The sequence below is a fragment of the Bos javanicus genome, chromosome 25 (genome assembly GCF_032452875.1).
Source record: "Bos javanicus breed banteng chromosome 25, ARS-OSU_banteng_1.0, whole genome shotgun sequence".
NCBI lineage: Eukaryota > Metazoa > Chordata > Mammalia > Artiodactyla > Bovidae > Bos > Bos javanicus.
The window spans coordinates 1,561,117-1,584,648 of NC_083892.1; the positions used below are offsets into that span (position 1 = coordinate 1,561,117).

At 60.2% G+C, this 23,532-nt stretch overlaps 2 protein-coding genes across 5 annotated transcripts; one reads left to right on the forward strand and one right to left on the reverse strand.

Moving 5' to 3' along the window:
• Positions 1–438: 438 nt before the first annotated feature.
• ZNF598 (zinc finger protein 598, E3 ubiquitin ligase) lies at positions 439–11,402 on the reverse strand. Of its 4 annotated transcripts, none has more exons than XM_061400768.1 (13): positions 11,101–11,402; positions 6,150–6,262; positions 5,497–5,626; positions 5,105–5,316; positions 4,784–5,001; positions 4,301–4,409; positions 3,508–3,704; positions 3,253–3,337; positions 2,348–3,117; positions 1,720–1,864; positions 1,471–1,621; positions 1,167–1,382; positions 439–951 (listed from the first exon to the last, which is right to left on the reverse strand). In XM_061400768.1, exons 1-13 carry the CDS (start codon positions 11,323–11,325, stop codon positions 682–684), a joined length of 2,841 nt encoding a protein of 946 aa, XP_061256752.1. In that variant the 5' UTR covers positions 11,326–11,402; the 3' UTR covers positions 439–681. The 4 variants fall into 4 exon arrangements, with proteins under 4 accessions (XP_061256752.1, XP_061256751.1, XP_061256754.1 ...); XM_061400767.1 differs by having other exon boundaries at positions 4,292–4,409; XM_061400770.1 differs by having other exon boundaries at positions 439–1,382.
• On the forward strand, positions 11,324–20,940 carry NPW (neuropeptide W). The gene is made up of 3 exons (XM_061400508.1): positions 11,324–11,477; positions 19,785–20,526; positions 20,758–20,940. Exons 1-3 carry the CDS (start codon positions 11,324–11,326, stop codon positions 20,840–20,842), a joined length of 981 nt encoding a protein of 326 aa, XP_061256492.1. The 3' UTR covers positions 20,843–20,940.
• Positions 20,941–23,532: the final 2,592 nt, after the last annotated feature.

A 23,532-nucleotide genomic window follows, 5' to 3' on the forward strand; every position in this document is an offset into this window, starting at 1 on the left:
TTAGATCTTGCTTCCTACTATTTATACGTGTCTGTGGCAGAATGGGGAGATTTCAGCGCATGCCTGGTCCATTTCCAAAATACTGGATCCGTTTCTCAATTGTTCCTGCTGGAGTTTACTTTAGCTCTCCCAGTGGCCTGTGGATGTAAACCTTGGGTCTGTGTGACTCCTGGGTTCTGGAAGGACAGTTTTACTGGGTACAGTGGAGGTCAAGCATGGCTGGCTCTGCTCCTGGAGGGCTTGGGCGGCGCTTGACCTCCAAGATCCAGGCCCCGGGTCAGCTGCTTCTGCCTGTGAGCAGAGCCTGGCTGCCCACCTCTCCCCACAGGCCCCCTACCCCCGGCCCACAGTACTCACTGAGACCACCTGAGCTGTAGTGTCTGACCACTCTGAGTGGGGTGACCCCGGAAGGCAGAGAAGCTCAGAACACCAGCTATATGCATTATTGCAAAATAAATTTATTTGAAGATAAACTGTCTTATAAAAGTTCAGAGGCAATTGGAGATCCCAGATTCAGCTAGTCTCATAAAAAGATTCAACTTCAAGTAGCACAATTTTGTGTCTTTTAATCCTGAACGTTCTTTAGTCACCAAACAGCCAAGTGTTTACACAACACGCTCAACATCTGACTCCAGCACCCGTGGGCCCAGCTCAGGGACCGCAGTGCTGCGGCCCTTGGGCTCAGGGGCTCCGGGAAGGGGCCACCGTGGCCACCAGCCCTGACAGCGCACACAGGTCCCAGCACCTGCCCCTTCCCTCCCCGGCGCCCTCCAGGGCCTGAGAACGTAAACCCAGAGCAGCCTGCTGCTGTGGCAGGGGTCTCTCTAGTTTCCAGGAGGCCTCCAGAGGGATCCCCCAAGAGGGTGTGCCGGCAAGTCGTGGCGGGCCTTCCCGGTGATCCCCGGAGAGCTGGCCAGCTGAGGGGCCTGAGCAGGTGGCCTCACTGTCTGCCTGGGGGTGGGGACGGGGAGAAAGGAGGCTTGTGGGTGCGGTGGCTCCTGCCTGCACTGGCGGGAGCTACATCGGAGCTATGTGAGGATCCTGGCGAGGGCCTGCAGGGAGGGGAAGTCATCGTCCCGGGCGGCGTGCAGCGCCTGGTGGCTGCCCACATCACCGTGCGCCAGCACCTGCTGACAAGTGGGGCACACGCAGCAGTCTAGGCCCACCTGCCGGGTGCTGGCCTGCCACGCGCTCTTCCTGTTCTTCTTGGCCTTTGTGCCGGGAGGCTTCTCGCGGCCCCGGAAGTCCGTGTGGGCCAACAGCAGCTCCTGCTGCTTGGCCGTATCAGGCAGCAGCACCAGCAACTCGTTGAAGATCTTCTCGAAGTTCTCCCCCAGCAGGTCCCGGCAACTCTTATAATACTGGGCTGCAGAGATCGCGCCCTGCCGGCCAGAGCCAGACCCAGTCACCCCCAGCCCTGGCCTGGGCCCCAGTGGCCGGGCCAGCCCCCCGCACCCCTGCCTGTCTGACCTGTCTGAACTCCCCCGAGTAGCTCTTGAACTTGCTGAAGCGGGCGTCATCGCTCTGCAGGAAGTCCCTGATGGACTGGATGAGCTGCAGGTTCCTCTCTCGGAAGTTCTCAGGGACCAAGTAGGCCCGGGGCACAGGCGTTGGCCTGGGTCTGAATCGGAAGGAGGTGGAGGCTTCCGCCTTTGGGGAGGCCCAAGGTGAGGGCACTCTCCCCTGGGGGCATGGGGCCAGGGGCCCGCCCACACTTACGCTTTCGTGGTGGTCGTAGTGCTGGGGACACAGGCCGGGTGGGGGCTAGACGGAAGGCCGGAGAAGCCGGGGGGTGGCTTGCTGACAGGGGGCGCCAGGCCTGGCGGAGGCGGGGTGCCCTTTAGGAGCACCACGGCATTGAAGCCTGCGGGGCGTGGGGTGCACGGGAAGGTCCCAGGATGTGACCTCGCTGGTCAGGCACAGCAGGCCCGGGTCCCCACTTCCCACACGCCGCCCCTCCCCGCAGAGCAGCCCGTCCCCACAGAGCAGGTCCGGGGCCCGCTGACAACGCCAAGGGCCGGCACGTGTGTTATGCTCCTCATGGCAAACCCTGACCTGAGTTAACTGCTTTGTCCTCATCTCCAGAGGGTGCCAGGACTCCCTAACTTGCGGAAAGAAAGGTCGCAGGGGAGCTATATGGCGGACCACGGCCATGGGCTCACAGGCCTGCCACCTGCATCCAGATCTGGTAACCAGGCTCCGAGGCAGTGGGAAGGGCCTACACGGGCCTCCCTGCCCGCCTGCACCACCCTGGGCCTGTCTGCCTGCCTGTACCGCCCTGGGCCTCACTCCACTACCGCGGCCCCTTCCCAGGGCCCCGCAGCAGGCCTGGGCCCAGCACACCTACCTGGGGGTGGGGGCATCCTGGGTGGGCAGGGGCCACAGAGCGCCGGGAAGTCTTCCTGGGGCGTGGGGCAGGGGGGTGGCCCCAGGGGCCTTGGGAGCCCAGGGGGCTCCTTGGGGGTGCTCCGAACCGGGGCTGGCCCCTCTGAGTGTCCATTGACGATGACAGCGGCAGGCCCCTCAGCTCTGCCAGGGGGTGCCGTGGGGGCCAGCTCGGCCCCAGGGGGCCCCTCTTTGTCAGTGGGGGGGGGCGACGCGGCACCCGACTTCTCGGAGCCCACCTTCTTCTTCTTGCCAACCTTGGTGAAGGTGTGGGTGGTGGCCCCGGCCAGCAGGGAGGAGACGGCGACCGTCGTGGGCACGCTCCGCAGCTCCTGGGCCGTGAGGCCCGCACGGCCATCCTCCTCCGCCTCCTCTGTGGGCGGCGGCCCACCCTTTTTGCCCCCCTTTCCCCCCTTGCCAGACTTCCTGGGGGGCTGGCTGCCCCCGCTGGTAGACTGGGACCCCGGGGCAGGATGCGCCACCTTCTTGCTGGCCCCACTGTTCCAGGCAGAGATGAGGCTGGTGGGGGCACTGCTGGGCTTGGAGGCAGAGGGCACCAGGGCAGGGAAGTCTTCCTCCTGAAAGGTGGTCCTGCCCCTGGCGGGCACAGGGTAAGCCAGCGCCAGCCCCACAGGGCCTGGGGCGGCTGCCACGGAGCTCGAGGACGAAGAGGAGGCACAGAGACTGGGGAAGTCTTCATCCTTGAGCTTCGAAGTGGGGGGCGGGAGAGTGCTGTGCAGAAAGCAAACAGGGCTCAGCGGCCCGTGGGCTCTGGCCTGCCCTGCCCCCCGGCCCCACAGGAGCCCTGGCATCTGCACCCATCCTCCCCAACCCTCGGTAGGAGCCCCGAGCCCCACACGCGTGTACTTTGGGAGTGTGGCTCCTGCAGCTGGGCCAGTGGTGGAAAAGGCCTCCTGGCTCACAGGACCATTGGTGGAGGCTTCCTTGGGACCTGAGAGACACAGAAGAACCCTTGTCAGGGCTGAACAGTGTCGAGGGGGCAGGATCAGGCCTGACGGGGTGACCAACTGGAGGACAGTGGCTTTTCACCGACCTTGTGGTCAGGAGCCCACGTCCCGCCTGTTGGGCCAGGGTGGGCCTGCCTGCAGGGGAGCTGCTCACCTGGGCCCTCGCCCGGAGTCCGGGCTGGGCGCCGGGGGCCGCGGGCCTCCTCAGGACCCCGCAGCCCCGCCTCCTCCTTCTTGGGCCTGCCACCCTCTTCCCGGTCCTCAGTCCTGCGCGTCTCCTGCTGCTGCTGCTGCTGCTGGGTGGCCACCGAGGCCCGGATGGCAGCTGCCACTTCTCGGTCCTCTTCTTCCCTGGGATGGGGAGGCCTTCAGGCTGGGCCAGGCCCAGAACTATAGCAACGCGACATAAAGGGCTGGGGAGGGGCCTCACCCCGGGAAGCCCGGACACCAGAGGCTGGCCTGCCAGCAGCCAGCGGAACAGGTGCCAGCCCGGCCTCCCCGGCCAGGCGAGAGCACTGTGGAGATAGCAGGACCACCTCCCCACCAACCTCAGGCTCTGGCACCCGGCAACACCCAGCCCAGTTCCCTGGGGCAGCGCCTGGGTACCGCAGATGCCTCGGTCCAGCTGGCCGCGGGGCAGCCCAGCCAGAGCACGTGCCTGCCACGCTAGGGCCTCCTGGCACACCTGCACTGTACCCCCAAGACCGGGGCCCCTCAGACCCCAGTCTGCAGGGTCGTGGCGTCCCTAGTTAAATGAGCGGAGAAAGGAAAACACCCGATTCAGGACACCAAGTGACCCTGTTGCCATGCCCGGGACACAGAGGCCAGAAGGCCAAGCTCCCTGACCCAGCGCCTGTCTCAGCCCAGCTGTCCACATTGCCCTGGCCTCTGGTGGAGCCAGGTGGACAGAGGTCCTGGCGGCTCGCAAATCCTCCCACCTCTTGTACCTCCAGCTTCCTCGGCGGCTTTGCTGGGCTCCGCGGCCGCTGGCCCGGCCTGTGCGGCCCTGGCGGTTGTACCTGTCCAGCTCCTCGTAGTCCTCACCGCCGATGACCCCTGTGGCCAGCACACAGCCAGTCAGGCCCAGGCCGGACCCCGCAGAGGCCTCCCTCCGTACCACAGCGTGGACCCAAGGGGCAGGCACAGATGCCTCTCAGAGGTCACAGTGGTCCCAAACCCCTATGGCCTGCACACCAGGTCAAGCAGGAACTGGGTTGGGAGAGGGGCCTGGGCCTCCTGACCCAGAGAAGAGGCCCAGGGACCCCCGCACAGCAGAGCCGAGGCCCTCTGGGAGCCAGGACTCATGAAGAGCTCCTGTCCGCACGTGCTCAAGGCTGTGTCCCTCATCCCTGCTGATGCTGAGGGGTCGCGACGGTCAGGGCCTGGGTCTGAGGCCTGCAGGGTGCGCAGGCGGCGGGGACCCCGCTCACCCTCGCTCCGGCGCGAGTGCCGCGGTGCATAGCTGAACTGCAGGTCGATCTGGCGGTTCTGGCGGGCCTCGGCGCGGCTGCGGCTGTGGCAGGCCGTCCTGTGGGCCTTCAGGTCGATTTCCGTGCGGAAGGCGTGCGTGAACTGCTCGGTGCTGCAGCGGCCCTCCTCACACAGGAAGTGCTTCTCGCGGAAGTGCTCACGCAGATACGCATAGTCACTGCGGGGACCGGGCGTCAGCAGGGCCTGTGCCGGCCCGCCTGGTCCAGGAGTCCCTGTGCACCCATGCCCACCTGTGGCACTCCGGGCCCCACCGCGCCCACCTGTAGTAGTCCTGGGCCCCATCCGCGTCGCAGAAGTGGCAGAAGTAGTGGTCACGACGCAGGTGCTTGAGCAGCTCGTCGTTGTCCAGGTAGCGCTCGTCACAGAACTTGCAGAGGGGGTGTCCGCGGTGTGAGGTGTCGTCGGGGTCCCCCTGCATGCGGTGCCGAGCCAGGTCCTTGCGTGAGTACCACTTCCGCTCGTGTGTGAAGATCTGCGGGAAAGGGGTGCTGGGCACGGGCGGGCTCCCAGGCCTCCCGCCCCTCCCGGGCTCCACGGCGCAGAGGGCCTGTGGTGGCCTCAGTGCCACCGAGGCCCAGCCGTCTGGTGGCCCGCGGAGTGAGGGGCGGGGCTCCGGGAGGCAGGGCTCCGGAAGGCAGCCTGGCGGGCTCACCTGCAGGTGCCTGAGGCACAGCTTGCAGCAGAACAGCTCGTGCTGCTTCCGCATGTGCTGCTCCAGGTCCCCAAAGAGGCTGAAGGGCGGCCGCTCAGGACAGCGGGGGCACTCGTGCTGCAGCAGCTGCCTGGGGAGACACCGGGCCAGCCCCCCCAGACACTCAGCGCCACCGGCCCCAGGGAGCACAAGAACCCCGCGGCTCCCGCTGCGGCCCTGCAGACACTCCGGGAGCAAGGGCCAGGAAGGCGGGCGCTCCGACCGCTGTGTCAGGTGGCGCCAGGGCCTGAGCCGAACAAGGCCCCAGTCCAGGAGACGGCCCCCCACCTGGAAGATGGGGGCTACCCTCAAGACGACCGTACCCCTCATGGGGTTTTTCCTCTACAGGTGAAGAACCTGACTCGCACCAGCTCTAGTGCACCTCACAGAACCCCGGAATTCCCCCACCACACCCCCCACCTCCACTACCACCTCAGGAGGGGGCTGTGAGCAGCTCCGTTCCAGGAGAGCCCGCTGACAGGAACCAGCCGCCAGGCCCTGACGTCGCACCCCTGAGGGAGGCGAGGAGCACAGGCGGGGTGAGGTGGGTCTGTCCGTCCCACCGCAAAGCGCCCGCAGACCCGCAGGACCCCAGCCGAGAAGTCCGCTCTCACCTGTAGAGGGCAAACACTCTCCCGTCCATGAAGTAGATGTCATATTTCTTCTCGTGCTGCAGCTGGTGCAGAGGGATGGTGGCAAAGGCAGGGAGTGTCTTCCCGAAGACCACCTGAAACCAGAGCCAAAGGGACCGCTGGGCAGGCTGTGGACGCCCACTGCAGGGCGCTGTTGGGCTGAGAGCAAAGGGGGCACTGAGAGCCCCTCCTGGGAGGCCCCTCTCCCCACGCCCGGCCAGACCCCTGAGGGCGGCCGGGACAGAGAGGTAGCAGCCGGCTACGCCTCCAGGGGGCAGCGACCCCACCCACCCCAGACAGACAGGCTGCCTGGGGACAGTGACAGATCAGACAGCCGGCCACCAGGGGCTCAATCTCACGGGTGCTGAGCACAGGACAACAAGCCTGGGAGGAAGAAGAGACAGTCCAAGGAGCAGCCGGGGAAAGAGTGGCTGCCGCCTGCCAGACTATATCAGGCAACCGGGCATCAGGCCTGGCCGCCCTCCACGCCCCCTGAGGCTTCCGTGATGTCACGGGAGGGGGTGCCCCCAGGACTCGGTCATGGCCCCAGCTGTTCTTGGCCAGCTTCCTGCCCATTAACTGCGCAGTCTGGGGGTGCCACACGGCTGAGCTGGTGTGATGGACGTGAAAACTCTGCAGCTGGCCGCCTCTCAGGGTCTCTAGCACTCGGTAAAGCTGCTAGGCCAGACCGTGACTCGGGACAAGGTCACCCCAGCCTGGCCCCCAGGGCCCTCCTGCAGGCGCAGGTCCCCCCTGAGCTGACAAGAGCCCTGCAGGGAGGGCCCTCCCCGTCCTCCCCGCCCCGCCCTGCCCCTGCACCAAGACCAGACAGGCCCACCTCCTCGCTCAGCGGCTTTCTGATCCGCCTCTGCCCCTGGCCTGGAGCTGGCTACTCGCCTCAGCTCAGCGTCCGCGCCAGCACACCCAGGGGACATCCTCACCTTAGGAAAGGCCACATCAAGGTCACCCCTGTTATATTTAGGCCCAGCTACAGAGGATGTCTAAAACCAGAACAGCCATGAAATTGGGAGAGTGGAGGACTGGCTGGAGAGACTGAGTGGTTATGCCAGCCCCCACAGCAAGGTGGTTAAAACCGGTTCCTGGGGGCTCTGGGGGTAGGGGGCGGGGGGAGATGGGGAGCTTAGCCTCCACTTCTGAGGACATGCCCCATCATTTGGGGGCAACCAAGCCTTGCCCCCTCCTGGCCCAAAGGAAGTGTCCCAGTCCAGCCACGCCCGACCTGGAGAACCAGGGGTGGGGGGATGACAGGCCCTGAAGACCTTCCCATCACCACGCTGGCAAGCCAGGCAGAGGGACGTTGGGGCTGTGGCCCCAGCTACACCAGCCGCACTCCTGTGGCCTGTCTTCACAGCGGAGTCTTGCTCTGCCTCCAAGGCTCACCCTATACCCTCTGCCCAGGATCTCCCGACAGGTCCCGAAGGGACGTAGGAAAGGCCCGGGCCACACTGGCCTCTTCTCGTGGAATCTGCACTCCAAGAGCAAGCCTACTCCCAGCCCTGCCTTCCCCCCACTCCCAGGGGTGCTTTTCCAGAAAAGACCCCCATTCCTGCCTGGGGACAGGTGCCCGCAGGTCCAGGGCCCTAAACTGTTAAGGACCTGCTGGTGCTGCAGAGCACAGGAGCCAACCTTCAGGACACCACACCCCCATGACCAGCCCTCGAGGGACGCCCCAAAGCTTCCAAAGTGTCCCCGGCTGGCAGACAACAGAGAAACGATATCCCTCCCCAGAAACCCCGGTGTGGGGAGGCCCCTCTACTCAGAGTTCCACTCCGATCCACCACAGGTGGGGTCTGTCCCTGGATGTGAGCACCCTCACTGGACCGGGTGACCATCAGCTTGGGGGGGGGGTCTGTCCCTCCGGAACAGTCTGGTGGGACGGTCCGGGCTAGGCGCACCTGAGCCAGGCCAAAGGGGGACGCTGGGCAGGCTCAGGAAGGGACTGGAGTACAGAAGAGGCTTAGGAAGGGAACGTGGCCGTGGGCACGCAGGCTCAGGCCGTGTTCGTTTGAGAATGAGGTGAGCAGGCTGGCAGGTGGCACGGGGCAACACTGACTGCCCCTCGCACACAGCCTGGGAGCAGCACAGGGACCCCCAGGACTGGGCCAGATGACGGGCGGGAGCATGCCTAGATGACTAGGCCAGTGTCCCCGCCTCACGAGAGGGTGAGGCGAGCAGCAAGACCGGATGGCTGCACAAGGAGGAGGGTGTGGTGGCCTGAGACCACCCCCCCAACCCCGGGGATGGGAGGGGTCCCAGGATAGAGGTACAGGCCAGGCCTAGACACTTGAGGATGGGCCATTCTGGGCAGCCCCTGGGTGGGCCAGGCAGTAAATGACCAAGCGGGAAAGGGTGCCCCTAGGTGGGCCCCAAAAGGATCAGGCCCCAGTGAGAGGGAGAAAGGGACAAAAGCCCTCTTGGACTCCCCGACCAGGGGGGTGTCTGCCCAGGGCCTTGCTGCTCCCCACTTCCAGCGAGCAGGGAGCACTCACGGAGAGTGAGTGCAGAAGAGAATGGTGTCCACCGTGACCAGGGTGAGAGCGGCTCCCTGGGGAGGAGGGGCCGGGACAACAGGGAGCACGACCAGAGTCAGCAGGTCCGGCCTCCCTCCCAGTTCCTGCCTATGAGATGGGGCAGAGGGGCTGCACCAGGCTGTCTGCGGGGCCCCTCCTGGCTCAGACACATCCCACTTTGTACAGCAGCCCCGTCAAGCCTTTCTGACATCCCCGGGATCAGGGCCAGGTGGAAAGCAAGATGAGACTTGTCTTTTAGAAGAACGTGGCCAGTGGGAAAGACAGGACCGGGCAAGAGGGGGCAGGACCCCAGGACCTGACATCAGTCTCAGTCAGTGGCCCCGTGCTGCCACTGCCCACCAGTTAGGAAGGAGCCTAGGCCTCCACCATGAGCACCTGCTGGGCAATCTTGACTCATCCAGCTCCTCATCTGAGCAGCAGTTGCAGGACTGTCCCCCGGGTCGGCCAAGGGAGGCGCCAGGTGAAGATGCAGGAATCAAGCAGATAAAGCTGCCCTGTCCCACAAAGCATCTTGGCGTGCTTTCCTTCCAATCTTTTAGAGGCTTAGTCCCATAGAGGAGGCAGAGGAGAGGCAGGGTTCAGAAGTTTCTGAGCAGGCATGGGACACAGGATGAATTCAGAGGACAGTGCAGGACTCAGCCAGGGAATAGGATGGGGGTGGGGTGGGGTGGATTCCAAGTCCAAGAATGGGAGGAAGCCGGATGAACAGAGAAGAGCATCATTTTCCCAAACTGCCGAGAACCTCCTCCTCCTGCTGCCAAGCAACTCAGAGCAGGCCTGGTAGGAAGGCGGCTCGGCTGGGGTACCTGATGCCAAACCACACCCCAGCTGAAGCCAGTTGACAGTTCATGTCCACGCCCCCTTGCCACAGAGCACCTGAAGGGTGTGGGACCCACAGGAATGAGAGAGGCCAGATGCTAGCTATCAGAGTCGTATATAGGTGTCTGCTTACTTCCTCCCCACTCCAGTATTCTCGCCTGGAGAATCCCATGGACAGAGGAGCCTGGCGGGCTATAGTCCATGGGGTCTCACAGAGTTGGACCCAACTGAGCGACTAACACTTTACTTTCTCAATGAGACGTGCAATGCCCAGGGCTGGAGACTCCACTGCGCCTGCCTGCCTACCTGCCTGACTGCCAGGAAGCTACACGTGCTGGGAAACCTGGTCATTCAAGAATTACGTCATGTCACGCAAGCCTGGCCTGCAAGGCAGGCTCTGGCGTAGCTGGGAGGAGCCTTCTGACTAAGACACAGGCAGATCCAATTTCACCGACTGCTCCTGCACCCTAGACCTCTCCCAGATCGAGTCTGTCGAGCTCCACCCCATCACAGACTGACAGCATCTCCCAGTGTCTTCTTCAGGTAGGATACAGGATATGTACCCACAGAGCTCATGGGATTACAGCATTTGCTTGGCTCCCTTAACATAAAAGTCTACTTAAAAAAATGAAAAGGGGATGTCGTTTCTGCATCACTTGTAGGAAGAAGCAAGTTAGATTCCCTGACAGGTATCACCAGCCCAAGCTTTCCATTCACATACCAGGAGAGTTTCACAACTCTGGAAGCAAACAAATTTCAAAGCACAGCAAACCCAGGGAGTTCCAGCTAAGTGCCCCCAGCCAGCAGCTGGCATTGCGAGGAGGCTGGGGGGTGGGGGATGATGCCCTCTGACCTCACTGGGACTTCCAAGCCTGAACAGTCAGAAACTCCTGCCCCTCCACTCTGGAGCCGAGCCCCCCCAGCTGAAACTGGCAAGGAGGATGAAAGCTTCTAACACTTTTATCCCCACCCACCAGGCACCCTGAGGAGACCTCAGTGGTTTCGCTTTCCCCTTGGGTGGCAGGTCTGAGTACAACAGTCACTTAATAGATGAAAACGCCAGTCTCAGGAGTTCCCTCAGCGTCGCCCAGAGAGACCCAGACACACGGCTAAGCTGGAAACGCCCAGACTGACCCTCTGCTCCCGGGACAGGTCGCCTCTGAAGGTCCCCACTTTCCCCGCTGCCTTCACCGGGATGGAAACCCCTGAGAAATAAATCCCCAAAGCCGAGCGAGTCGGGGAGCGCCGGCTCTGACCGTGCCCCTTCCGGCGGCCTGGCAAGAGTCCTAGGGATCAGCAGGAAAGCCCGCAGGCTCTGGGCCCACAGGGACCTCGACCACCGCCTGCCTCCCGCGCCCAGACGGCCAACAGCTGGACCAACGATGGGGATCCCTCCTCCGACAGGCGGCCGCGCCGGGCCTCCCGTTCGGAAACCGGCGCCACCAGGCCTGCGGCCGGACACCAGGAAGGCAAAGTCCCCTTCCGGCTGCCGGGTGCCCCGTCGTCCCGCCGGGCCGCGCCCGCCCGGGAGTCCCGACACGCGGCCAGCCGGCGCGGCTCACCTGGCGCAGCTCCTCGCGGCACACGGCGCAGTACCGCTGCTCGCACAGCACCCGCATCTTGGTGGAGCAGCGGTAGCACACCGGGTGGTCGCAGCGGCCCAGCGCCGTGGCCTCCAGGTCCCCGCAGCACAGTACGCAACTCCCGCCGCCCCGCTCGGGTGCCGCCGCCGCCGCCTCCTGGGACGCGAGTCGCCCCTCCGGGCCCGCCGCCGCAGCCGCCGCCATGGTCCGGGCTCCGGCCCGCTCCCGGCCGGCGCGGCACCGCACCGCACGGCCTGGCTCCCGGCGGGCCCGCCCCTTCCGGGGGCGACGTCACCGCCCCGCCCAGCAACGGGCCCGCCCGGCGGAAGTGCGTGCGCGACTTCCGCCTCAGCGAGGTGCGGGCTAGAGCGGCGACTTCGCCCGGGGCGCTCTAGGTGGAGGCGACCGCTTTGGAGGCCCGCCGCCGTCCCCGCGCCAGGCTGCGAACATCCGGCTTCTCTCCGCCTAGGCCTCTGTCCTGGGCCCGCCCTCTCTTCTGGGAGCAATGTATGACCCAAATATTGATGGATCATACTGTTGTAGCCACGCGTTCCGGGAAACAAATTTACTCAGAAGGACAATGCAGATAGTGAAGTGCAGTTTATTACACCGGAAGGCCCAACGCAGAGTCTCCTCTTAGCCAAGGACCCGGACCAGCATTTGTGAAAATCTTTATATCCCATATGTTCTTGTCTGAACCCACCACTCCAAATTCCTTGAGACTTATATAAACAAAGGAAGGGTAAATATAATCTCAATAACCCCATCATTCACGTGTTATGTGCTCAAGCAGTTAAACAATTGGCCAATAATCAATAAGCCCAAGGTTACACTCCAATAGCTAAGGAAAAATTTATGGCCTGTCCAGAGGGGGTCTTATCCTTCTGTTGTCGTTTCCACAGGCACTAAACACAGAGTTCAGAGTCCATTGGAGAGGTGGCCAAGCATGATCAGCATGAACAGGCCTAAGATGGAGTCCAGGCCCTATGAATTCTCTCTTCAATACTTAATACTAAAATGCTATTCATGGTTCCTCTGAAATTCAAGTTCAACCGACAGCCCTATATTTTTATTTGCTAAATACTGTGACCTTACTAGGAACCCAAATCTCTCTCCAACCCAGATCTTATGTTGTATTTGGGACAAACAGGGGCCTGGTCATCGGGCACACGTGTGCGCACATACAAACACAATCCCTATCGGAAAAGACAACATATGGTGACATCTGTCTCTGAGCCAGGGGTGGACATCCCCAGTCCCACTAGAAAAGGCAGGTAGAGAACGTGACCTCTTCATGGGCAAGTTGACCTCACCCAGCTGAGCCTGGGGGCTTGAGGCAGAGAAATAGCAGGACGGGTTTGCTGATTGAGGGTAGTGAATCCAGGGGCTTTGGGACTCTGCAGTATGTTTTGGGCCTCCTCAGGCACACTCAGGACCTCTCTTCTGCTGTTAAGGGAGGTTGGTTCAGATCTGAACCCTTCCAGAAAAGAGGCAGTGTGTTGTGGGAGGATGAGCTTGGACTGTAGAAGCAGAAATGGGCTGGAAACTCCAACTACGTATTTGCTGGTGACCTTGGTCAACTTGTTGAGCCTTTAGCTTCCTTGTTTGCAAAACAAGGATCATCATACCAATTAAACCTGGTGGATTGGCCATGGGCAGGTGTCATCTCACCCTCAAAAAATCCCACTAAAAGGACAGCAAAGGAATAAAAGACTTTCCATGAGCACAAAGAAGAAGGGACCAGCAATGAGTGAAAGACGCAAGCAAATTGTGAAATGACAGAGAGCAGGTGGAGGGTGACTGCTTTTCATTTTACAAAGCATCCTTAAGACCTTTGGGGGAACTCCACAGAGCAGTTCACTGCAGGTGGGGTTGAAAAAGGAGTGCATGGAAGTTGGTGCATTGACTGGGCACCTGGGGTCTTCCCTGTATCCATCCAGTCCTCCTCCCACTCACTGTTGGTGGGAAACTGGAGGATTGTTCACTGAGGAAATGCACCACCTCAGAAAGAAGATCTTTATACCCCATTAGAGACTGAAAGGCTCCTGGTGCCCAGCTGCCCTGCAATGAAGCTCACCTCTCAGCAAGCCACGCCCCTTTGAAAGGAGCCAGCTTGTCAGGATCTGACTGGCAGCCAGCGATCTGCAGACTCAGGAGGAAAGCCTGCAGTGTGAGATACAGGGACAAAAACAAGCAAACCCAGAAAGCAGAAGGAAACTTTTGGGGGGGGGAATATATATATATATATTCATTTATATATATATATATAATTATATATTTATATATATATATAATTATATATATATATATATTCATTATATATATATAAAAACCTTTAGAGTCCTCTGAACAGCAAGGAGATCAAACTAGTCAATTCTAAAGGAAATCAAACCTGAATGCTCATTGGAAAGATTAATGCTGAAGCTGAAGCACCAGTACTTTGGCCACCTGAAGCGTGGCCAATTTGAAAGTGTCAGTTCTTTGGTGCTCAGCCTTTTTTTTTTTTTTTTGGTTTCCTATTGCTGCTGTAAAAAATTACCACAAACATAGTGACTTCAAACAATGCATATTTATTATATTACAGTTCTGGAATTCAGGAATTCAAAATGAATCTCATTGGGATAAAACCAAGGTGCAGGCGGGCTGCATTCCTGTTTCCTTGACTGTTCCAGCATCCAGTGGGCTGCCTGCTTTCCATGCTCCTGGCCCTTCCTCCTTCCACAAATAGCATCATTCCAGCCTGTTTTCATTGTCACCTCTCCTTCTCTGACTGCCTCTCTCCTCCACACTGGGGAACCCTTGAGATTACATTGGACTCACCTGGATAATTCAGGATGCTTTGCTTCTATTGGGTTGGTCAAAAAGTTCATTCAAGTTTTTCTGTAACATCTTATGGGGAAAACCCACAGAAACTTTTTTGCCAACCCAATATGAAGTTCAGTTGACTAGCATCCTCAATTTTATCTGCAACTTGAATTCTGCTTTACCATGTAAATAGTCACAGCCTCCAGGCATTAGGGCACAGACATCTTTGGGGAAGGGCTCTTTTGCTGCCTACACAGTCACAGATGCTGCTCCCCATCCTTCGGGGCCCAGGACAGCCTCACAAATGCCAACTATGCTGAGGTTGAGAAAATGCTGATGAATTCCGCTGGGGACTTCTGTCTAGGAGTAAAGGGAGCCCCCTGGTGGTGGTGGTTTAGTCACTCAGTTGTGGACTGTAGTCCCCGTGGACTGTAGTCCACCAGGCTCCTTTGCCCGTGGGATTTCCCAGGCAAGAATACTAGTGTGGGTTGCCATCTCCTTCTCCAGGGGATCTTCCTGACCCAGGGATTGAACCCGGGTGTACTGCATTGCAGGCGAATTCTTTACCAACTGATTCATTAGGGAAGCCTGAAAGGAGCGCCCTAGGGCACTAAAATCCTTTCTACCTTGATCTGGTCTCTGGGCACATAGATGTAGGCATATGTAACAAATGCAGTTAAGATGTGCATACTTTACTCAAAGCATCAGATCAGATCAGTCGCTCAGTCGTGTCCGACTCTGCGACCCCATGAATTGCAGCATGCCAGGCCTCCCTGTCCAACACCAACTCCCGGAGTTCACTGAGACTCACATCCATCCAGTCAGTGATGCCATCCAGCCATCTCATCCTCTGTCGTGCCCTTCTCCTCCTGCCCCCAATCTCTCCCAGCATCAGAGTCTTTTCCAATGAGTCAACTCTTCGCATGAGGTGGCCAAAGTACTGGAGTTTCAGCTTTAGCATCATTGCTTCCAAAGAAATCCCAGGGCTGATCTCCTTCAGAATGGACTGGTTGGATCTCCTTGCAGTCCAAGGGACTCTCAGGAGTCTTCTCCAACACCACAGTTCAAAAGCATCAATTCTTTGGTGCTCAGCCTTCTTCACAGTCCAACTCTCACATCCATACATGACCACAGGAAAAACCATAGCCTTGGCTAGATGGACCTTTGTTGGCAAAGTAACGTCTCTGCTTTTGAATATGCTACCTCCTTAAAAAGACCACCCTTTGGTCTGGAGTTAAGAATCTGCCTGCCAATGCAGGGTGTGGGGGACACAGCTTCGTCCTTTGGCCTAGGAAGATTCCACATGCCCCGGGGCAACTAAGCCCAGATGCCATGACTACGAAGCCCATGCACCTAGAGCCTGTGCTCCACAACCAGAAGCCGGTGCACTGCAATGAAGAGTAGCCCCCAACTGCTGCAAGTGGAGAAAGCCACGAAGACCCAGCACAGCCAGAACAGAAAAGACCACCCAGGGACTGCCCTGGTGGTTCAGTGGTTAAGACTCCATGCTTCCACTGCATGGGATGTGGGTTCAATTCCTGGTGGGGGAACTAAGCTCCCATATGATATGTGGCATGGCCAAAAAAAAAGACCACTTGTTTTTAGAATAGCAATTGTTCGTGATTTCAAAATATGGAGGCAAATACTAGGAGAAATAGCTGAAAGAGTTGGAAGTCATTGCCCCTGGAGGGCAGGATGCTGATGTGACGGGGTGGAAGAGAGGCCACTTACTGTGCCCCTTATACTAGCATTTGACTTAAAATGTATGGTGGTGCTAGTGCTAAAGCGCCTGCCAATGCAGGTAGATGTAAGAGACCCGAGTTCAATCCCTGAGTGTGGAAGATCCCTTGGAGAAGGAAATGGCAACCCACTCGAGTATTCTTGCCTGGAGAAACCCATGGACAGAGAGGCCTGGCAGGCTGCAGTCCATAAGGTTGCACAGAGTCAGACACGACTGAAGAGACTTAGCACGCGTGCCCATGTACAATCTTAATAAAACATGCCTTTTCCTTCTCCAAGGGATCTTCCCGACCCAGGGATGGAACCCAGGTCTCCCGCATTACAAGCAGATGCTTTACCCTCTGAGCCACCAGGGAAGACTTAATAAAACATAATCATTTTAAATGATGAAATGGAGAGGTTTTCTTATTTGCTGTGTCATTAGGATGGGGTTCCTGTTGGGGGAGGAGGCAGGTGCTGTGCCTGGAAGGGGGAGTATGAAGCAGACATGATCCCAGCCCCCTGGAGGGCTTGGTCCAGTGTCAGGGGAGGTGATGTGCAAATAGCATCCATGGTCATCCAGCTTCTAGAAGGGTCTGTGTGTGGATGGAAGGTGCAGTGAGCCCCAGAAAGACCAGGCAGCTCTCATGGATCATTAGGGCCACTGCCTCCTCTGGCAACACACTTTTGGCTCCAGACTTCTGGGGGCTGGGGGTCTGGCAGAGCCCTTTGTCCCTGGGCCCCTGGGCTCAGTGCTGGGCAGGGCACAGAGACCTTCATCCTGAGCACCCCAAACTGGGGGCCCCCAGGGACCATGAAGCTATTCGGTGCTCTTCTTCCTCCCCCGCCCTGGGCTCCATCCCTGCCTGCCTTCCGCACACCTCCACCTGACAGGCAGCCACCGACTCTATCCCAACTGGCCCTCCACCTCTCACCTGCACATGGACATTTTTCCTTCCCTCTAGTTCACAGTCATAAGCCAGCCGGAAGGATCGCTGGTATTTAAACTTCAGACACTGAACATTCCGTTGTGCACGGGTTTTTTTTTTTTTTTTGGTCAGGTCAATATGGCATTTTCAGATTTATCCACTCTGCTAACTGTAGCTGTCTTAAATTTTCTAACTGCGCAGAAACCTCCATTACCGCATCGACCACGATTGATCAGCTTTCACATCGATGACGTTCTGCCTGCAGACGCTTCCTGCCCACTGCCCGCAGTCCCCTGCCTCCTCTCAGCAGGGAGTGGGCGGCAGTGCCAGGGGACCCTTGCGTCGTGCTGCGCTGCCCGCCAACCGCACACTCCAGGCAGCTCTTGAGGCCAAGGGGCCCCAGGAGAGAGAGGCAGTGGTGGGTGGAAGGGGCAGCTTTCTACTCGGCCCACCAGTCCCTGTGCTCCTCCAGGCCCCTCCAGGCACGCAGGCGGCTCCCTCTGTACCCCCGCCCTGCCTGATCCCTGCGCCATCACCCCTCCGTCAAAGCATCTTCTCTGACAGGTTCGGGGACTAGGCAGCTGCTGGCACAGCAACAGTAACAGATGTTAGCCTCACCATTTACCTTCCCTGGTGACTCAGACGGTAAAGTGTCTGCCTGCAATACAGGAGACCTGGGTTCGATCCCTGGGTCAGGAAGATCCCCTGGAGAGGAAAATGGCAACCCACTCCAGTACTCTTGCCTGGAAAATCCCATGGATGGAAGAGCCTGATAGGCTACAGTCCGTGGGGTCGCAAAGAGTCGGACACAACTGAGCGACTTTACTGGTTACTGCATGCCAGATACCGTGTCGAGACCCAGCCTGGATTTTTAAAAAAAATTTTGGCCATGCCACACGGCATTCAGGATCTTACTTCGCAGACCAGGGATCAAACCCATGCCCCCTGCAGAGTCTCAATCACTGGACGGCCAGGGAAGTCCCATTGGCCTGGATGTTTAGTGCTCACAGCAAGCTGGTCAGGAGGCTACCATTACTGTTTACCAATGAGGAAACTGAGGCAGGAGTGCCTCCCCCCACACCCACCAGCGTCCAGCCTGGGGCACTGAGCTCCAGGGAACGTTTCTCAGCTGCTCCACAGGGCCTTTTTGGGGCGAGCCGACGGCTTCCAGATCCCAGGGGATCACCAGACCTTTCTGCCCCTCCTGCCTCAAAACCAGGGGCCTTCCTTGGCACCTCTGAGCCCCTCTGGGCCTCTCCCAACGTGCAGGTCTGAGAAGAAGGACAGATCCAGACTGTGCCCCCCTCCTGCCCCGGATTCGCCCCTCCTTCTTGCTGAAGAGACAGGCAGAGGGAGAGGGGAGGCTTCCATTAAGCACTGTAGCTGGGGTCCTCAAACTGGAACTCTCAGGCTGGGGGTCTAGGTTGGACCCCACTCTGTCCCCAGTGCTTACCCAGGTGACTGGAGCAAGTTAATTTCCCCCAGGCCTTAGCTTCCTCTTTGGTAGATGGAATCAATAATTGTCCCACCTTGTGGCATTGTTTGGGAATCTCCCAGGTGGTGTCAGTGGTAAAGAACCCTCCTGCCAATGCAGGAGATGTAAGAGATGCAGGTTCAATCCCTGGGTCAGGAAGATCCCCTGGAGGAGGGCACGGCAACCCACTCCAGTATTCTTTTCTGGAGAATCCCATGGACAGAGGAGCCTGGCAGGCTATAGTCCATAGGGTGGCAAAGAGTTGGACACGACTGAAGCAACTTACCACGCATACACGTGGCATTGTTTGGAGATCAGAATATGATAATTCAGGATGCCTGGTGTCTGGAACTTAGAAGGTACCCCGTGAGTGGTGTGGTTGCTGGTGGGGTGTGGGGGGATGAGGTCTGATTATTTTGACGGCTGAATCCTCCCTGGCTTAGGGCTCAGGCAAGAATGGGTCAGGCCCTGACATCTTGAAAGAGGCTGTTAACCCCAGGCAGGCAGAGAGGGATACTCCAGTAGAGTATTCAGATAGGGACTATTTAAGCAGGATCCTGAAAGATGAGTAGGAGTTTGGTCATAGATTGAAAAGGCCAGGGTGTCCGTCCCAGGCACAGAAGCACAGAAATGGGCCAACTCGTGGGTTGTTGGGTAAAGCAAAAGAATTGAGACTGGTCTGGCCAGAAAACATGATTTTAGGGGATCACAGACAAAGAGGAGGGCTTCCCTAATAGCTCAGTTGGTAAAGAATTCACCTGCAATGCAAGAGACCCAGGTTCGATTTCTGGGTTGGGAAGATCCACTGGAGAAGGGATAGGCTACCCACTCCAGTATTGTCGGGCTTCCCTTGTGGCTGAGCTGGTAAAGAATTCGCCTGCAATATGGGAGACTTGGGTTGGATCCCTGGGTTGGGAAGATCCCCTGGAGAAGGAAAAGGCTACCCAGTCCAGTATTCTGGTCTGGAGAATTCCATGGACTATATAGTCCATGGGCTTGCAAAGAGTCAGACAGACTGAGTGACTCTCACGTTCAGTCAAAGAGGAGGCTGGAGGTCTGCAGAGCCTTATCTTGCCCAGGGCAGGGGCTGGGGGTAAGAGGGACTGACTCTTTATTCTGGGAGCCTAATCCTAACCACTGTCTCCTAACTAAACTTGTGGCTGCAAGCATCCACCACCTAGCAGCAGCTGGGAAGTAGGTTGGTGGGGAGAAGCTAGGGGTTAGGGAGCAGAGAAGAGGGTGTGGGCACAGACTTGAACTGTGTTAGGTGAGGGCTTCCTAGGTGGCTCTGGTAGTAAAAAGCCTGCCTGCCAATGCAGGAGACATAAGGGACACAGTTTCGATCCTTGGGTCAGGAAGTTCCCCTGGAAGACGGCATGGCAATCCACTCCAGTATTCTCGCCTGGAGAATCCCCATGGATGGAGGAGCCTGGTGGGCTATGGCGCATGGGGTCTCAAAGAGTTGCACACACCTGAGCACACACAGGGGAGGATAAGGAACAGCTGTCAGGGGAGGAGGCAGGCAGAGGGGTCTTGGTGGCGCAGAGGGCCCCCACCAGTCAGCTCTCCTGCTTTGCCCCCTGGGGCGCTGCTGGCCCCCCAGTCTGATCTGCGTGTGCCACACCTTCCTGTCCCCATCCCTGCGCCTGGCAGCTCCTCTCCTTGGGGACAGAGGAAAAGGGGCGCGAGACAGGGGAGGAGGGGAGCCCCCAGACCGGGGAGGAGATGAATTCCAGGAAAAAACCCACTCAGCCAGGGTGCTTCAGGAGCCCACGTCCTGCGGCGCGGCCTGGGCTCCTCTTCTCCCTTCATCCCGCCCCCTCCCTTTAGGGAGCCAGGCAGGTACCGCGGGGGTGAGCAGGGGCGGGGCCGCCGAGCAGTTATAGCCAGACCCGCGGGGCCCAACTCCCCGCCTGCAGCTCCCGCACTCCGGCTTCTCCACGCGGCGCGCGCAGACCCGACGGAGCCAGTGCCTGGTCCGCGCCTCCGGGCGGACGTCGACGTGAGCACCCTGGCGCGGGGCACAGGGGTGCGGGGCCCGGGGCGGGGGGCCACCGCCAGCCGCCGGCTGCTCGCCCTGCTGTGGCTGCTGCTGCTACCGCCGTCCGCCGGCGCCTGGTACAAGCACGTGGCGAGCCCCCGCTACCACACGGTGGGCCGCGCGGCCGGCCTGCTCATGGGGCTGCGCCGCTCGCCCTACATGTGGCGCCGCGCGGCCGGGCCCCTCACCTGGGACACCTTGGGCCTGGGCGCGCTGCCCCAGGGGCCCTCTGCCAGAAGCACCCTCTCTCCGGGGCCCGCGGCCCTCGATGCTCTGCTGCTTCCCTCCGGAGCTCAGAGACCGTGGGAGGCGCGACGCAGAAGCTCCGGGGCCGGGCTCCGGGTCAGTGCGCCTCGCAACCTGCGCGCCCCGGAGTCCGCGCGCCAACCCGAGTGGCGGCCGGGCGCCTACTCCTGGATCTTGGCGGAGCAGGCCAGGTACGCGGGGAGAGGAAGGGGACAGGACGCCAGCAGACGAGGGGGTGGGGGGGTCTCGGGAGATCTGAGCCGTGCTGTCTGCCTGCCCGTAGGGCACCCAACGACCTTTCTATCCCCGACTCCGGGGAAGGCTCTCCTGGAGCAGTGTCTACGCTTCCAGCCCGGGGAGTCGGGGGAGCGGTAGTGGAGAGCGCACGGCCCTCTCCCCACGGGCCTCTCTGTTCTTTCTAGAGCCTTCGGAGAGTCTCCGGCTCAGCCACGGTCTGCGCAGGGAACCGCCTTCGCCAGCCCCCGCCTCGCCCCTAAGCAGTCCTGATAGCCGCCCCTGCTAGCGCCCCCGCGCCTGACCCAGACCGAGTGTCTTCGGCCAACAGGCCGGCCGTCTGTTCAATAAAACTCGCCTAGTTGCCGCGCCCCCGCGTGTGACCCCTTTCCTCCGAGTTGTGTACTTTGTCATCTGGCTCCGAGGCGCAAACTGCCGCGCCCACGCCCTGGCAAATGTCAGGAGCCCTCCCGCCCGCCGGCCTGCCGGGGGACGCGTTCCCACCACCCCCCGACCCCGCGCCTCCTCCCGCCCCACCCCTGCTCCGCCCTCTCTGCTCCAATCCAGCCGAGATCTGCTTGTCCTTGCGGGGCAGAAGCGGGGCACAGAGGCAGAGACACTGCTGGGGGCTGGGTCCCCTTCTCCCTTTTCTGCCATTGCTGCCCCTCCTTGTAGGGGGTGGGGTCATCAAACCAGGGTCCCCAGGGAGGGGAGGGGTATCTCACGGTGGGGGTGGGGGTGTCCGGCTGCCACATCAACGTGTGCAGGAGGAGAGCAGCAGCCCCCACCCCAGCCTCCCAGGAGCCCCACAGGGAGTCTCCTCACTGTGCCCCCTGGCCAGCCTGGGGAGAACGTCTTCCCCAAGGGAGCAGTACCTTAAGACCTGGCGGCCCATCCCCCACCTCCCAGCGTTCATTTGAAACCTGGATCTCTTTGGAACCCCTCCCTCCCCTCAGCCAAGGGCTGCCAGAGAGGAAGTGGGGACCCCTTGGCCCCCTTGCCACGGCCATGCTCTCTTCCTAGGAAGGAAGGACCTCCACCTGACACCCCCTTGCATCCTCAGAGGCCCCTCAACTGCTGATCCCCTTCTGCATTTCCAGTTATTGTCCCCAGTCCCCCGTATAAATGTGTTCTGCCATCTTGCAAGGGCCTCCCTCCATCTGGGTCCCTTGCCAGTGGTCCCCTCACTCCACCCTTCTGCTCCCCCTTCAACCCTCTTCAATATGAGCCTGGAGTCCCACAACTGTCCTCGACCTTGGAGTGCTTGGTCACTGTGCCAGTGCTGTCTGGCTGCCCTTGGAATCCTTGCTTGGCTGTGTGGCAAGGCAGACCTTGGGGCACCCAGCAAGGACAGGAGGAAGGGTGGCCTCTGGTCTGTCTAGCTCTTGGCTTTGGAAGGCCCACGTGGAGCCAGCCCCCATGCTACCCCCTCTACCCTGGCCTTAGGAAGCACCTTCTGGGGGTATCTCCCCAACTGGCAAAAGCCTCTCATCTCCTGGGTGCACCTTTCTCCCACATGGCCTGCTAGTGTAGTACTCTGTTTGATTCCACCCTTCCAATTCTTATGGCTCCCTGAGTCCGCTCAGTTTCTTTTTTTCCATCTAGGATCTGCACTGGGGGAAGTCGCAGACCACTCAGGTCAACCTACTCCCCCACCCCCCCAAAGTTCTTGTCCCTGCTCCTCACTGAACATGGGTGTCCTGACCTTGTTACCTCCAGCGCAGTACACCTTAAGGGCTCCCACCACTCATGAAACGGAATTCCTACTCTGAGGCCGGGCCCTGTTCTCCTCTCATTCCTCTCCCCCGCCCCCACACACACAGTCTGCAGGAACTCCTGGAAGATTTCAGAGCAGCCCTGTGGCCCCCTCTGCCTGAGCACTCCAGGGCCCCAGGCCAGGTTATATGCCTCTCCTGGGGGCTGCCCCAGCCCTGCACGTCCCCTCGCTAAGGTACACAAATCTGCTTCCCTGGGTCTCAGCGATGCCTCCCTGGTGCTCACCAGGGCCTGACGCCAAGTGGCCTGTGAATGTTTGGGTCACTCAGTGAGGGGCTAGATTTCATGTTGCCTGGAGAAGACGCCCAAGCAGAGCCCATGGGGAGCTCGGCAGAGGCCCACCTTCTCTGTCTACCATCCCCAGGGCGGCCATATGCTCCAGCAGTGCTCACAGCGCTAGGGCGCGGGCCTCACCCGAATCTCCCATCCGGCAAGGCTGGAGCCGTCAGAGCCAGAAGGGTGGGACCTTGGGCAGCTCCCTGGACGCTGCAATCCTACACAGGGCCGGCAGGAGGCGCTGTGCGGCTGCTCTCCTGGGCTGCAGGCGCGGTCCGAGCCTCCGGCGACAGGCGGGGCTGGGGCGGGGGATGGGCGGGGCTGGGGCGGATGGTGGGCGGGAAGAGAACCGGGTAGGCTAGGCAGGCCTCCGGGGCGTCCCCCGCCGAGGATTTTGGACGCCTCGGACCTCATCGGTCCTCCGACCTCTCGGTTCTCTCCTTCTCCGCCCCGGACCTCCTGTTCTCATCTCTTCCCGTTGCGCTGGTCCCTCCGGCTCCCCTCTGGGGCTCTGAAGAGAGGCCTGGCGAAGGCTGAAGGAAGGGGTTGTGAGCGAGGCCTGGTCATCCCGCGAGGCCCTTAATGCCCATTAGGGAGGCCGCGCCGGCCCGAGAAGCGCAGGCCCATTAGCCGGGCGTCAGACTAATGACGGCCCCCACCCCCCACATACCCCCAGCCCTCCCCTCTGGCAGTGACAAGGCCTCTGCCCACAGGCACGCCCCAGAGTCTCTGCCCCATCTCCGCAGGGAGGTAGGTTCAGAGGTCAGAGGGAACCCTTTCCCCCGAAACAGGAGCACAGGACAGTCCCAGCCCAGGTCGATCAGGGGAGAGAGGGACTGGAAGGTCTGACGTACCTCCTGTCCCTCTGTCGCACCCCAGCGTGCCTAGATGGCACAAGTGGGTGAGTGCAC

Coding starts and splice junctions, on each gene's coding strand:
- NPW (XM_061400508.1), top strand. CDS start 11,324: ATGGTCCGGGCTCCGGCCCGCTCCCGGCCGGCGCGGCACCGCACCGCA. Junction 11,478..19,784: donor GCGACTTCCGCCTCAGCGAG/GTGCGGGCTAGA, acceptor GATGAATTCCAG/GAAAAAACCCACTCAGCCAG. Junction 20,527..20,757: donor ATCTTGGCGGAGCAGGCCAG/GTACGCGGGGAG, acceptor TGTTCTTTCTAG/AGCCTTCGGAGAGTCTCCGG.
- ZNF598 (XM_061400767.1), bottom strand. CDS start 11,325: ATGGCGGCGGCTGCGGCGGCGGGCCCGGAGGGGCGACTCGCGTCCCAG. Junction 5,627..6,149: donor AGAGTGTTTGCCCTCTACAG/GTGAGAGCGGAC, acceptor GTGTCTCCCCAG/GCAGCTGCTGCAGCACGAGT. Junction 3,338..3,507: donor GACTCCGGGCGAGGGCCCAG/GTGAGCAGCTCC, acceptor TGTGTCTCTCAG/GTCCCAAGGAAGCCTCCACC.